Here is a 14788-nt window from a genome sequence, read left to right on the forward strand (position 1 = left end):
CTTCCCACTGAGGCCTGCCAGTTGCAGATTTGGGAGCAAAATAACGATCGTTGCTGTTTTAAGTTACTAAGTTTTGAGTTGGTTTGTTATATTAATAACAACCAGACAAATGCTTTGGCCCAGAAGTGACATGCATCATTCTGTTCGTAGCTCACTGGCCAGAACAAATCCCATTGCTTTGTCTAACCTCAAGGGTGAAGCATTTCAATGGTGAGTAGTGTATGTTTCTATCACAGTGATGCAATAAAACCTCTTTGATAAGATTACATATGAGCAGAGCTCTGAATAAAGCCAGAAACTAGCTATGCAGATAGCTAGAGAAAAGAAAGAAAGAAAGACACAGAAGCAAACAGGTGCAAAGTCTCTGAAGCCTTGAGGTAGGAGTTTGCCCAGGGTGCTGGGTTCATTCAAGGAAGAACAAGGAGGCCAGTGTGGCTGGAGCCCAGTGAGTGAGGGAATGGAAGAGATGAGATCAAAGACGGAAGTAAGGTTGGGGTTCAGTTCAGTTCAGTCACTCATCTGTGTCCGACCCTTTGCAACCCCATGAACTGCAGCATGCCAGGCCTCCCTGTCCATCACCAACTCCCGGACTCCACCCAAACCCATGTTCATTGAGTCGGTGATGCCATCCAACCATCTCATCCTCTGTCATCCCCTTCTCCTGCCCTCAATCTTTCCCAGCATCAGGGTCCTTTCCAATGAGTCAGTTCTTCGCATCAGGTGGCCAAAGTATTAGAGTTTCAGCTTCAACATCAGTCCTTCCAATGAATATTCAGGACTAATTTCCTTTAGGATGGACTGGTTGGATCTCCTTGCAGTCCAAAGGACTCTCAAGAGTCTTCTCCAACACCACAGTTCCAAAGCATCAATTCTTCAGCACTCAGCTTTCTTTACAGTCCAACTCTCATATCCACACATGACCACTGGAAAAACTATAGCTTTGACTAGATGGACCTTTGTTGGCAAAGTAATGTCTCTGCTTTTTAATATGCTGTCTAGGTTGGTCATAGCTTTTCTTCCAGGGAGCAAGCATCTTTTAATTTCATGGCTGCAGTCACCATCTGCAGTGATTTTGGAGCTCAAAAAAGTTTGGGGGGGGGGCAATTAGAGGCCACAGTAAGGACTGGTTTGCAGTATCTATCACTGCATAAGCAAATTATTGCACAGCTTATACCTGAAAACAACATTGTTTTGTTATCTTTCAAGATTCTGTGCGTTTATGGACTTCAGTAGGATGGTTCTTCTGCTCGTGTGATGTCATCTGGGGGCTCGAGAAGCCTGGAACATCCAAAATGCCTCACGCACATGATGCTAATACAGTAGTTGGCCCTAGCTGTAAGCCGGAAGTTTGGCTGGGGCTATCAAATGCAGCATCGACAGGTGGCTCCTTCCCGTGGCTTGGGTTTCTTCTGCACGGGACTGGGATCCAAGAGGGAGAATTTCACAAGTGAGTATTCCACAAGGGGGTGAAAAGGAAGCTGATCCTCTTGAAAGCCAGGTCCAGAGCATTACCTTCATCCCATTCTATTGGTTAAAGTGGACGCCGGGCCAGCTCAGATGAGGAGGAGCAAAGTGACAAAGAGTTTGTGGCCATCTTTATCCACCAGTCTTTTCCTTTTACCCTGAGTAAGATGAGACTCTCTGGAGGGTTTGGAGCAGGGGAATGAGAGAATCTGACTCACAGTTTAAAGGATCATCGTGGCTGCAATGCAGAGAAGAGGCCACTAGAGGTAGAGCAAGAGCACAGGGCGGATGGGAATGGGTGATGCGGGTCCGAGATAGCAGTAGTTGTGCCGGACGTAAGGCCCTAGCAGCAAGATTTATACCGCTGACACTTGGTTGTCCAATATCGTGGCCACTAACATGTGGCTGTTTAAAATTAAATTTAGAGGGAATTCCCTGGCAGTCTAGGGGTTAGGACTCTGTACTTCCACTGCAGGAGACCCTGGTTCCATCCGTGGTCAAGGAACCAAGTTTCACAGAGTGGCCTAAAAACAAAAACAAATTAAATTAAGTTTTAGAGTAACTAAAATGATATAAAATTTGGAATTTGCTTCCTTAGTTGCACTAGCCACATTTCATATACTTAATAGCCAAATATAGCCAGTTAGCTCTGATATAGGCAGCACAGATACAGAACATTTCTGTCTTTGCAGAAAAGTTTACTGGATAGGGCTGACCTGGACCTTCTCATCTCTTACAAATTTTAACATCTAAAATCTTTGACTACAGGGTCCCACATTCTGACTTGGACTCCCTTCCTTCCCATCAGCTTATTTTTGGACTGCACTGAGCTCTTCAGCCTGGAATCCTTGCATCTTCTCCAGGTCCATCTGCTCCCCTCCTAGGCTGCCTTCTTCATGAAGCCAGGATCTGTCGTGAGGTCCATCACGGAATCTGCTCTCTCCCTTTCTCTCTGCAGCCCCCATCACCCTCTCCTGTGCCCCCACCCATTCGAAGGAACCCTAACCCAGGAGCTGGGGTACCAGCAGCCTTCTTCTCTCCCAGTTCTGACATAGCCAAAGAAAGTCACAGCCATGCAGACTGCTGTCTCCACAGATCACAGCCATAAAACCATCAGAGCAAATTCAGATTCTGCCACATTGTGGCAGACTTTAGGCAAGGGACTTACCTTCCCACACCCAGGTTTACCATCTATAAAATAGGAATTATCATAGCTCCTATCTCATAAGGTTATTGAGAAGTAAAATTTCCTGGCACATAGTAAATGCTTAATACGTGGTATCCATCACCATCATTATCATCACTGAGTGCCCAAATCTTTACTGCCATTAAAAAAAATGGTAAAATATATACAACATGAAATGTATCATTAGCAACATTTGGTCTGTTCATAATGCTGTACAATCATCACCACTGTCTAGTTCTGGAATATCTTCATCACCCCAAAAGGAAGCCCACCAAGCAGTCACTTCCCATTCCTCCCTTATCCCAGCCCCTAGGAACCACTAATCTGCTCTCTGTCTCTATGGATTTTCTGAGCCTGGGCATTTCATATGGATGGAATCATAAAATATGTGGCCTTTGTGTCTGCTTTACCACCCTTGGAAATGGTACTTCAAAGGGACGGTACTAAAACCTTCCTCTCTCTGCGGTCAGATGCTCCACCCTGGAGCTATAAGCCCTCTGTGTCTTAATTGATAACACCTCTTGTTTTCCTAAAGAACATTCAATTTATCACGTTTCTTGTCACTCAACTTCCTTCCCTCCTCACCCGCAAACAATAAAAATAGTAGTAATGACCATAATATCTTGAGTTCTTATTCTGTTCCAGGTGCTTTGCTAAGCGTTATCTATACACATCTCATTTTCACTCTTATAACCCTTTTGAGAGGCAATATCGTCTCGATTTTATCTCAGTTAGGGAAACTAAGGCTCACAGCGTTGAAGTCACGTAAGCAGAGAGTGGTAGAACTGGGGATTCAAGACTGGCTCTGTCTGGCTCCAGAGTTCAACTCACAAACACCACGCCCCTCTTCTCCGTGGCCTTCATTCTCTCCTTCCCTGGGTCTCAGAGGGCACTGATTTCTGCCTATTCTGCTGGCTCAATGCCAAACCACCTACCTATACATGTGACCTCATCCCTTCCCATGGACTCCCCAGTCCCATCCATCCCCTCTCTCACATCATCGGAGCCAAAGCTGATTCAGCCCACTGTGGACAGGAATCATCTGGCTGTTTTTTTGTTCCCTTGACTGATGCTTGAATGGGGATGACTCACAGACCAAGCTCAGGTGGGATGGTGGTTACTGCGGGCTCTCCATATGATTCTGGCTTTCTCACAGCATGGTAGCCTCAGGGCAGCAGATTTCTTGCATGGTACCTCAGGTCTCCAAAAACTAGAGTTCCAGGGGAAGTGCCTGTCCTTTCATGTCCTGGCCACGGAATTCAGAGCATCACTTCCACCATGTTCTATTGGTTGAAACAGTCATCGACTCACCCGAGATACAAAGAGAGGGTACCTATGTCCCACCTCATTGTAGGAGAAGCGCTAAAGAATTTGCAGCCATGTTTTAAAACTGCTGCAGGTTATTTCCAATCTTTTTTTTTTTTAAGTTTATTTATTTAGTTAGTTGTTTTTGGTTGCGCTGGGTCTTCGTTGCTGCACCAGGGCTTTCTCTAGTTGTGGCGAGTGGAGGCTACTCTTGGTTGCGGTGCACAAACTTCTCATTGCAGTGGCTTCTTTTGTGGCAGAGAACAGGCTCTAGGCACCCGGGCTTCATATTGCAGCATGTGGGTTCAGTACTTGCAGCTCACAGGCTCTAGAGCACCGGCTCAGTAGTTCTGGTGCACAGGCTTAGTTGCTCTGTGGCACGTGGCATCTTTCTGGGCCAAGGAGTGAACCCGTGTCCCCTGCACTGGCAGTGGACTCCTATCCACTGTACCACTAGGGAAGACCTGTTTCCAACCTTTTGCTATTCCAGCACTTCATTTTACCCCCTAACACCTCTGAATCCATTCATTTCTGTGCAAGGAGACATCATCTCTAATATGGAGCCTCCTTTGTTCTCCTTTGTACACAAAAGAACTGTACAAAAAAGATCTTCACAACCCAGATAATCACGATGGTGTGATCACTCACCTAGAGCCAGATATCCTGGAATGTGAAGTCAAGTGGGCCTTAGGAAGCATCACTACAAACAAAGCTAGTGGAGGTGATGGAATTCGTTGAGCTATTTCAAATCCTGAAAGATGATGCTGTGAAAGTGCTGCACTCAATATGCCAGCAAATTTGGAAAACTCAGCAGTGGCCACAGGACTGGAAAAGGTCAGTTTTCATTCCAATCCCAAAGAAAGGCAATGCCAAAGAATGCTCAAACTACCACACAATTGCACTCATCTCGCACACTAGTAAAGTAATCCTTAAAATTCTCCAAGCCAGTCTTCAGCAGTATGTGAACCGTGAACTTCCAGATGTTCAAGCTGGTTTTAGAAAAGGCAGAGGAACCAGAGATCAAATTGCCAACATCTGTTGGATCATCGAAAAAGCAAGAGAGTTCTAGAAAAACATCTAATTCTGCTTTATTGACTATGCCAAAGCCTTTGACTGTGTGGATCACAATAAACTATGGAAAATTCTGAAAGAGATGGGAATACCAGACCACCTGACCTGCCTCTTGAGAAACCTATATGCAGGTCAGGAAGCAACAGTTAGAACTGGACATGGAACAACAGACTGGTTCCAAATAGGAAAAAGAGTACATCAAGGCTGTATATGGTCACCCTGCTTATTTAACTTATATGCAGAGTACATCATGAGAAACGCTGGGCTGGAAGAAGCACAAGCTGGAATCAAGATTGCCGGGAGAAATATCAATAACCTCAGATATGCAGATGACACCACCCTTATGGCAGAAAGTGAAGAGGAACTAAAAAGCCTCTTGACGAAAGTGAAAGAGGAGAGTGAAAAAGTTGACTTAAAGCTCAACATTCAGAAAACGAAGATCATGGCATCTGGTCCCATCACTTCATGGGAGATAGATGGGGAAACAGTGGAAACAGTGTCAGACTATTTTTGTGGGCTCCAAAATCACTGCAGATGGTGACTGCAGCCATGAAATTAAAAGACGCTTACTGCTTGGAAGGATATGACCAGCCTAGATAGCATATTAAAAAGCAGAGACATGACTTTGCCAACTAAGGTCCATCTAGTCAAGGCTATGGTTTTTCCAGTGGTCATGCATGGATGTGAGAGTTGGACTGTGAAGAAAGCTGAGCGCCGAAGAATTGATGCTTTTGAACTGTGGTGTTGGAGAAGACTCCTGAGAGTCCCTTGGACTGCAAGGTGATCCAACCAGTCCATTCTGAAGGACACCAGTCCTGGGTGTTCATTGGAAGGACTGATGCTGAGGCTGAAACTCCAATACTTTGGCCACCTCATGCAAAGAGTTGACTCATTGGAAAAGACCCTGATGCTGGGAGGGATTGGGGGCAGGAGGAGAAGGGGACGACAGAGGATGAGATGGCTGGATGGCATCACCGACTCGATGCACATGAGTTTGGGTGAACTTCTGGGGTTGGTGATGGACAGGGAGGCCTGGCGTGCTGTGATTCATGGGGTTGCCAAGAGTCGGACACGACTGAGCAACTGAACTGACTGACTGACTGACTTGTTCCCATGCTTGAGCTTTCTATCTTGTTCTTCCAAGGGATCAGCAGCCAGACAGATTTTTTCAGAGTGCAGATCACAGCACATCCCTCCCCTCTACAACCTTTCCGTGGCTCCCTACTACTCTTGGGTTGAAGGCCAAATTCCTTACCTTGGCTTGTGAGGCCTTGAAGGATCTCAGGTCTGCCTTCCTCCTCAGCTTCATCTCCTGTCACAGGGGAGGCCTTCAGTCTTGACTTCCAGGAATTCCTCTTCCTCTCTCTCTCTCTCTCTCTCACACATGCAATTAAAAGTGTGTAAGTAGTGCACACAAAGCACTTAGAGAAGCCCTTTGCACGCCCGGAGCATCATATATTTGCTACTATTAGTCTGTGTTCAATACGTGTTTACTGAGCTCCCAGTTCAATGCCAAGTGCCATGTGAGGCTCGGGGATACAATAATGAGTGAAGAGGAAGTGTCTTCACTTTGCAGAGTTCATGCATCCCTGTGTCCCCCACTTCCAACCCAAGGAAAGACAGACTGGACACTCAGGGCATAAAAGCACATGTGTGCATTGGTGCCTGAAGAAGCTTGGAGAGGCGTGGTGACTTTGCCAAGACCATACAGTAAGTGTGGGACAAAGCCAAGGCTGTGGGTGGACACATGACAAGGAATGAGGCTGCCTGGCAAGGGCTGGCTCTCTAGGGAGATGGGCTGGAAGACACACACTGCCCAGGACAGAGCTAGGGGTATGCTGGGAGAGAGAGCAAGGGAAGATCCTTCCAGAAGAGAAAGGACTTGTCTCCCCCAACACCTCCTCTCCCACACCAGCTCCCTTCTCAAGATAAGTGGCGCCCATCCTCAGCAAGGGATAGGGACTCACAGAGGGAGAGAATGGACAGAAGATGGGGGACTCAGTGAGAGGGTGAGGACTTTAGTCAGACAAGGGGCTTCTGATGCAAGCAGGAGGGGACTTCTTAGTAAGAACCCAGGGGGAGAGAGGTGGGGCTCAACCATGGGTAGGGGCTGGGAGAGAGAGCAGGGAGCCTGTGAAGAGGATGGGGCTGTGGCCAGGAGATGAGCGAGTGAGGGGTCCCTGAGGGAGACGGAGGCCCAGAGGGAACCGAGGATGGAGTGAAGAAATGTTGGTGTTCAGTTGCTCAGTGGTGTCTGACTCTTTGCGACCCATGGACTCCAGCATGCCAGGTTTCCCTGTTCTTCACTATCTCCCGGAGTTTGCTCAAACTCATGTCCTCGAGCTGGTGATGCCATCCAAACACCTCATCCTCTCTTGTCCCCTTCTCCTCCTGCCTTCAACCTTTCCAGCATCAGGGTCTTTTCTAGAGTCAGCTTTTCACATCAGGTGGCCAAAGTATTGGAACTCCAGCTTCAGCATTAGTCCTTCCAATGAACATTCAGGGTTGATTTCCTTTTCTCCAAGTGAGGAAATGAAGGTTCAGCAGAGTCAAGGGTCTTCAGTCAGAGGACTGAGAGATTGATGGAGCAGTCAGGGGAGGAGTTTGAGGGGCCGCATGAGGGAGTCGGGTCCAGGGAGGTGTTGGGGTCCCCGCGAGGGGTCTGGGGTCTCTGAGAGAGAAGAGACTTCTTGGAAGGGGAGAGGGGCTCACAGTCCTGCAGGGGTCCGAAATCTGCAGAGCCAGCTCTCGGGGCGGGCTGGCGCCCCCGCCACCCCCGTGTCACCCCCGCCCCCCGACTGCGGCGCAGGCGCCAACACAACCCGCTTCTGCTCTGCTTGTGCTCGCGCTCGGCAGAGACCGCGGACCAAGAGGTGAGCTCAGCCCCGCTCCACGCGCGGCCCGACCCCCGCCCCGCCTCCTCCCAAGACCCGGAGAGCCCCCCATCCCTGCCGCACCCCTAGTTTGGCCGTGTCCCTCCTCGGGCAGAACAGCGGTGCCCCAGCCCTGGTGTGCCTCGGGCTTTGGGAGGTGGGGTCCCAGGGAAGGAGCAGGGGTCAGAGGTCTCATCAGCCACCCCGCACCAGCCCCCACGCTCCGAGACCCTTCAGGGTCGATAGGCTGGGCGGAGGCCTCCAGGACAAGACCCCACCCACCTCTCTGCGGAAAACTCATCCCCACCTCTCTCTGCCTCAGTTTCTCTCTAGGGAGAAGGATGCGCTTAATCTTGACCAGGGAACCTGTGGTCGGGTGTGAGACAGTGTGCGCTAGGGGGCGGGGGGAGTTGGCCTGCTTTCCTGGGCCTCGGACCACCCTCTCCCCGGCACCTTCTGGCCAGAGAGAAATTGGATGCTGGAGTGAGAGGGTCTGGGGGTCTGGGAAGGAGAACTGAGACCCCATTATAAGCGAGAGACTCCATCCATCTTCTGGTCCTTGAGCCTGTCATCGCTCACCTCTTGGCCGCAGTCTCCATCCCCCGAACCCAGGAGCCCCCTCCTCTTCCCGGAGCTCCTCCCGCTTCCTGCCTAAGGACAGCTCCCCGGCGGTTCCTATGGCAACCTAGGTCCGGAGTCCTCAGCACCATCTCCCTCCCTTCCCCAGACCGCCTGTCCGCCTCCCGGCAACCCTAAAAGGAGAGGGAGGGGCCAGGTCGACGAGCGCGGGAACAGCGTCAAGGTCACCTTCCTGCTCCTACGCCACTGGGATCAGGTGATCGTGTGTGTTTGGAGAAAAGGGACAGTGAGATGCAAGGGAGGAGCTAACCCAGGCGTATGAACCCCGCGCCCCTCCCTGCCCCCACCCCCCAGGACCATCCACAGTGGTTGCTGTCTTCTCACCCACCCCGGCCTCCTCCCCGGGGCGGGCCCCGCTCTGGCCAACCCCTTTGTAGAGTCCCGCCTCTGCCCGCCCCCCCCCCCCGCCCCTCCGGGGGCGCCGGCTCTCCCCACCGACTTCAGTCGGTCTTCTTTCTCCGTCTTTCGTTTTTGGTCTCGCGCTTTTCTCATTGCCTGTCAATTGCGGGAGAGAGGGCGGGGCGATGTCTTTTACGCTTTTTCCGTTCCCCGCGTGCGTTTTGGGTGAGAGTTGTGGAGACCTGCGATTTATGGACGAGTGTTAAAGCCGCACCTCTGTGCCATTGTGGATCCATAGGATTACCTCCAACACGCGCTGTGTGTGTGTGTGTCTGTGTCTGTGTGTATGGGTTTGTGTGGTGTGCCTCTTTGTGCTGTGTGTCTCTATATGGTCTACGTGTGGCTGTCTGTACGTCTCTGTGGTGTTTGTGTGTTTGTGTTGGGGTGTGTGTGTGTGTGCATCTATCTGTGTATGTCTCTCGTGTGTGTGTGTGTGTGTGTATGTGTATGTGTGTTTCTGTGGTATCTGTTTGTGTGCTGGTGAGTCTCTCTACACAGGATTTGAAGGCCACAGTCTAGAAACGAGAGGGGGCTAGAAATTTGTCTTATCCTTCAGTGTAACCACATTACTTCATTTTGTTTGAAGCTGTTCAGAGGGCCTTCGAGCCATCATGGGGTGGAGGGGAGCCCAGTCCCTCCCAGTATCTCCCAACCCCTTTGCTTTTAGTCCTAAAGATGTGTGGATACACAGTACCCTCCATTCCCTAGGCCTCTGTGTCTCCACTTGTGAGAAGCAAGATCCTTAGAAAGGTGTCTATAGAAATCCGATCTTGAACCTCAGCCCTGTAGCCTGAGGGCCTCTGATTGTCACCTTCTATGGAGTCAAGATGTCTTGGGACTTAGAGATTTTTGCCTTCTGAAAGGGCAGCCCTGGGGAGGGATTTTTGAGGACCTTGCAGTTTGGGGAGCTCCACCTTGTGGGACAAGTGACAGCCATGACAGTTAGCCCCCAGAGTACCTTGAAAGGCGGGGAAATTAAGGGGAAGACATTTGGAGAGGAAATGGAGATGAGGAGCTCTCACTCTAGACATGGGACTTGAGAGATTCAGGATAAAACAACGAAGACATCACGGTGATAATCACAGAAGCTATCATTTCTTGGCACTGGACACAATAACTGTATGAAGCAGGTGTATGATCAGCTCTGTTTTACAGATGAGGAAACTGAGACTCAGAGAGGTGAAAACACTTGCTGAACGTCACACAGCCAGGACGTGGTGGATCCTGGATTCCAAACCAGCCAGTCAGGCTCCAGAACCCACAGTCCCAGCCTGGGCTACCTCCAGAGTTAACACGCCCATTTATTGCCACCAACAAATTGCCAGGCTATGGGCTAAACACGAAAGGCCTTGGCTTATTCTCACTATACTCAGGGAAAGACAGGCCAGAATTCCAGAAGGGCAGGCTCTGCTAAGAGTGTGAGTTGCTTAAAATGTGTGGAGAGGTAAAAGGAGCACGAAAATTCAGGGGTCCTTGGAGAGTCTCCATGGGCAGCCCTCGCTGACCCCTCCCTCTGTCCATTGCACCTGGCCCACCCCACAGGGACCCAGGATGCCGAGCTGTGACTGTCCCTGTGGCTGCAGCCGAGGCCCTAACGTGGAAGACGGCAAATGGTATGGGGTCCGCTCCTATCTACACCTCTTCTACGAGGACTGTGCAGGTACCACCCTCAGCGATGACCCCGAGGGGCCTCCCGTACTGTGCCCTCACCAGTCTTGGCCCACACTGTGCTGGAAGGTAAGGAGGGAAGAGGAGCACTCGTCATATCCTGTGGTTTCAGGGAGGAGGGGGACCAGTGGATGGAAAGGAAAGGGACTGTGTAGCAAGTCAGAGTCTTGCATGTTCAGGCAACAGGAAAGCCAACTCAAATGAGTTTCAAGAATAAAGGGGAAATATTACTCATTTTATAGTAGAGACCAGGGGTTGGGTGTCTTCAGGCAAAGTTCGATCCGGCAGTTCAAACCATCACACTGAAGACTCAAGGTTTCCTTCAGCCTCCCCGTAATACCCTTGCAGCCCCTTAGCATCAGGCAGCCCCCACGTGTTCTCCAAATGGCTGCTTCCGTGATAACCCTCAGTGTCTTATTCCACACCATCTGAAGGAAATTAGAATTTCCTCCTGTATTTCCTTCAGAAAAGAAACAATGCTTCTCACAAAACAAAAAAGTACTGGCAAGTTTTGCATCAGCTCTGATTGGGTCTGCTTGGCAAGTTGCCAAGCCCTGAGCCAATGACTACGGCCAGAGCGATGGTATGTGCTGACTGGTAGGAAGAAGGATTCACCTCCTTCAGATCTTCCTGTGGCTTCCCAGTGAAATGTTGAGGGACTGTTGCCAGGGGAGTGGAAGACATGGGAGAAACAAACAGTCGATGTTCTTAGCAGTCACGGAGAGGGGTCAGTTAGGGAGCACCGTGTGGGTAAAGGTATGGAGGTGGCCGGGAACCAAGTATTTACAATGCTCTTTGATAAATACTGTAGTAAGTTTGAGACAGAGGGTCCCTCCTCTCTGCTTTCAAAAGGCTTCACTCTAGTGGGAAGGCGAGGTGCCAGCCTGCACAGTGAATGCACAACCTCAGCCCCAGTGTACATAGGATGCCAGGACAGAAAATGCCCTCAGTGCCTGGGGTGATCAGGGAAGACTTCCAGGAGAAAGGATATATTTTAAATTTTTGAGCACCTCCTTATTGCCAAGCAGTGTGCTAGGTTTTGGGGGACACAGAATTTAAGACGATGTGGCCCCTGTCTTTGAGGAACTTTTAGTTATGATTCATTTAGTCATTCTGCAAACACTCCCTCAGCTACTGCTCTGTACGAGCACCGTGTTAGGCACAGAAGCCCCCTCGGGAGCCCAGATAGACTGTCTCTGATGTTGTGGCTTTCTCCACTCTCAGTCTGGTATAGCGGGCAGACACCATATACATAATAACCAAAGTACATGTCCAAGTGTGCACCAAGGTGAGTGCATTGAAGAACAAATGGGCACAGAGTTTGCATGAGTACAGAGCAGGGCGCTTGACCCTGTCCAAGGGTGTACTAGGAGAGGTGAGGTCTGAGATGCCTGTGATCTGAGGGATGTGTAGAAGTTAACCCAACAGAGGGATAGAGGTAGAGGGTAGATGGGACAAAGGGATAAGATGGGACCCAAAGGATGATGGAGGAGGAATCAAGGCTGGCAGAAGAAATCCACTGCTGGGTGGGGGCTTCAAGGGAAGTTAGTCCAGAGTCCTTAAGGTTCCAAACAGAACATGACAGTTTGTGCCTCTTGTCAGATCCTGGTAGGTGTGTCTGTGACCCGATCTCTTAAAGGGTTACCTTAAAGTCCAGTTGGGATCCAAGGTGATCCCTTGGCCCAGGGCCCCAGCTGACTCTGACTACCTCTGTCTGCCTCCCTCCAGATCAGCTTATCCTCTGGTGCCCTGCTTCTGCTGCTGGGTATGGCAGCCCTGATCACTGGCTACGCAGTGCCCCCCAAGTTGGAGGGCATCGGAGAAGGCGAGTTCCTGGTGTTGGATCAGCAGGCGGCCGACTACAACCAGGCCCTGGTCACCTGCCGCCTGGCAGGCACAGTGCTCTGCGGGGCAGCTGGGACCCTGCTGGCCATCTGCCTGATCTGGGCCATGACTGGTTGGCTGGGCCAGGACACCAAGGCGGAACCCTTGGACACTGAAGCCGACGGCCACGTGGAGGTCTTCGGGGATGAGCTGGAGCAGCAGCTGTCCCCCATCTTCCGTGATGCCAGTGGCCAGTCTTGGTTCCCGCCACCCACCAGCCACTTTGGGCAATCCTCTGTGCAGACCATCCAGCCCAAGCGGGACTTTTGAGTTGCCCATGCAGCCAGAGGAGGAGCCAGACCTGGGGTCTAGAGGCTTCCTCCTCTCCACCACAGCCCACCTTCCCACCATATCCCTAACTTATCCCTTTCAGTGGGGTCCCTTCCATGGAAGCCCCTAGAAGGCCCAACCCCAAGTCAGAAAGTCTGGACCTCACATCTCTGTGTCCCCTCCCAGGGGTGGGGCCCTAACTCATCCAAGATGCCAGCCTTCCCTGAGTCCCCACAAAACTGCCCACCCATCCCTCCTCTACAAGGCCATTCAGAAACAGAAAACATCTCCCTCACCCTATCCACACTCTTTCCTCTATATGACCTTGGGCAAGTCCCTCACGCGTTCAGACCATCGGTTCCTGCCTCTGTACTATGAACGATGTGGACCAGATTCTAGAGTTCCATGACTTTCTTTTTCTCCCCAGGATATAAGTATTATCTGCCATAGGCAAAGATGGGGGAGGGGTAGTAGGGTCCTTCTTACCCACTGACCCCTCCCTCTGTCAGCTGCACCAGGATGCCTTGGGATGAGTCAAAGATTCTCACTAGGACCAGGATGGTGTGAAAGTATTGACCCCCTACAGTATGCTTTCTATGCATTTTGCTGTCAGAGCCCCTGAGTCCACCCCATCCTGAGCTAGTCCCAGTTTACAGATAAGGTGGTTGAGAGAGGCTGGCAGTCTGCCTGCCTGAGTTTGCAGGAACTTGGACCCATGTCTCTAGACTCTAGATTTTGTTGTACGGCTGGAGCAGAATGCCACACCTTCCTGGCCTTCAGGGGACCCTGCAGGGATGGCACAGGTTTGGCCCAGAGAGACTTGCTGTTGTTGTTGTTCAGTCATTCAGTCATGTCCAATTCTGCAACTCCAGGGACTGCAGCACGCCAGGCTTCCCTCTCCTTCATCATCTCCCAGAGCTGGCTCAAACTCGTGTCCATTGAGTCAGTGATGCCATCCAACCATCTCATCCTCTGTCATCCCCTTCTCCTCCTGCCTTCAGTCTTTCCCAACATCAGACTCTAGTCTCCCAGAGAGACTGGCTGATGCCTAATGGTCCCAGGTGGCTCAGAAGATACTTTGGACATGCATTTAAATGGTCTCTAAGAGCTAGAAGACAGGAGAACTGGAATGTCTTTGCCCCTCAGAGCCCACCCACCTAGAAACACTGCAACAAATGTGCCTTCTGAAGGCACTGGTCCATCTCCCCAGCCAGATGCAGCATCTCTGTTCCCAACCACTAGGGGGAGCTCCAGGACAGCTGGAGAAAGAGGCCCAAGGCTCATGCCTCTACCATCTCCCCTCAGTCTCACCGAGTGGGGGTATGGGAGGGTAGGGGGATTTGGGGCAGGCCATCCTGAGAGGGTCCTCAGTCCTCCTCCAGCAGGCAGGCTCTACTGCTTCCCCCCATCTTTCACCCTCCCGGCTCCACCCCCCACCCCCCGCCCCGCCTTTCAATAAACAGTTGACACGGATACTGACTTTGCTTCTCTTCTCCCTGACCACCAGGGGCCGGAAAGGGAGGAAGGAGACTTTTATGACACCTACTGTGTGCTGGGCAATTAGGTCCATTATTTCTCATTGGCTCCTCACAATAATCTTTAGAGAAAGTGGATGATTATCATCATTTTACAGGTGAGATGGGAAATTTCTCAGCCAACTTGACAAATTTCTGTCCTCATCTCTGAGAAGGATGGGAGGAGGGGGTTCTGAGAGCCAGAGCTGGAGCTAAAAGTGGGATCTTGTCCAGGAAAATAAATACAGTTAGCCTCCTCTGGCACACCCTGTTCTCAGGGCCTTACAGACAGGAGCTCATTGAACCTTCACGACAACCTATGAGGTGCGTCCTAAGTCGCTGCAGTCATGTCCAACTCTTTGTGACCCGATGGGCTGTAGGTCATGGGAGGGTGTGAACTGGTGCAGCCTACAAGAGAGGCAGCTTAGCAACATCCAAATAGAAAGTATATTGACCCCTATCTCTTGAGCAGGTAAATCTGAAGGTTCAATTCTACATGTTGGAACTGCAACATT

General features: G+C 50.7%; 1 protein-coding gene across 2 annotated transcripts; it reads left to right on the forward strand.

Annotated features, from left to right (window-relative positions):
• Window positions 1–7801: 7801 nt before the first annotated feature.
• Window positions 7802–14232, forward strand: NRSN2 (neurensin 2). 2 transcript variants are annotated; one of them, XM_086332610.1, is made up of 3 exons: window positions 7802–7899; window positions 10480–10674; window positions 12334–14232. In XM_086332610.1, the coding sequence occupies exons 2-3, from the start codon at window positions 10489–10491 to the stop codon at window positions 12757–12759; spliced, it is 612 nt and encodes a 203-aa protein (XP_086188736.1). In that variant the 5' UTR covers window positions 7802–7899; window positions 10480–10488; the 3' UTR covers window positions 12760–14232. The 2 variants fall into 2 exon arrangements, with proteins under 2 accessions (XP_086188736.1, XP_086188737.1); XM_086332611.1 differs by lacking the exon at window positions 7802–7899 and adding an exon at window positions 7923–8734.
• The last annotated feature ends 556 nt before the right edge of the window (window positions 14233–14788 follow it).

This window comes from Bos grunniens, chromosome 13, assembly GCF_055505025.1.
Source record: "Bos grunniens cultivar Pamir isolate PY7600 chromosome 13, Bosgru_T2T1.0, whole genome shotgun sequence".
Lineage (NCBI taxonomy): Eukaryota > Metazoa > Chordata > Mammalia > Artiodactyla > Bovidae > Bos > Bos grunniens.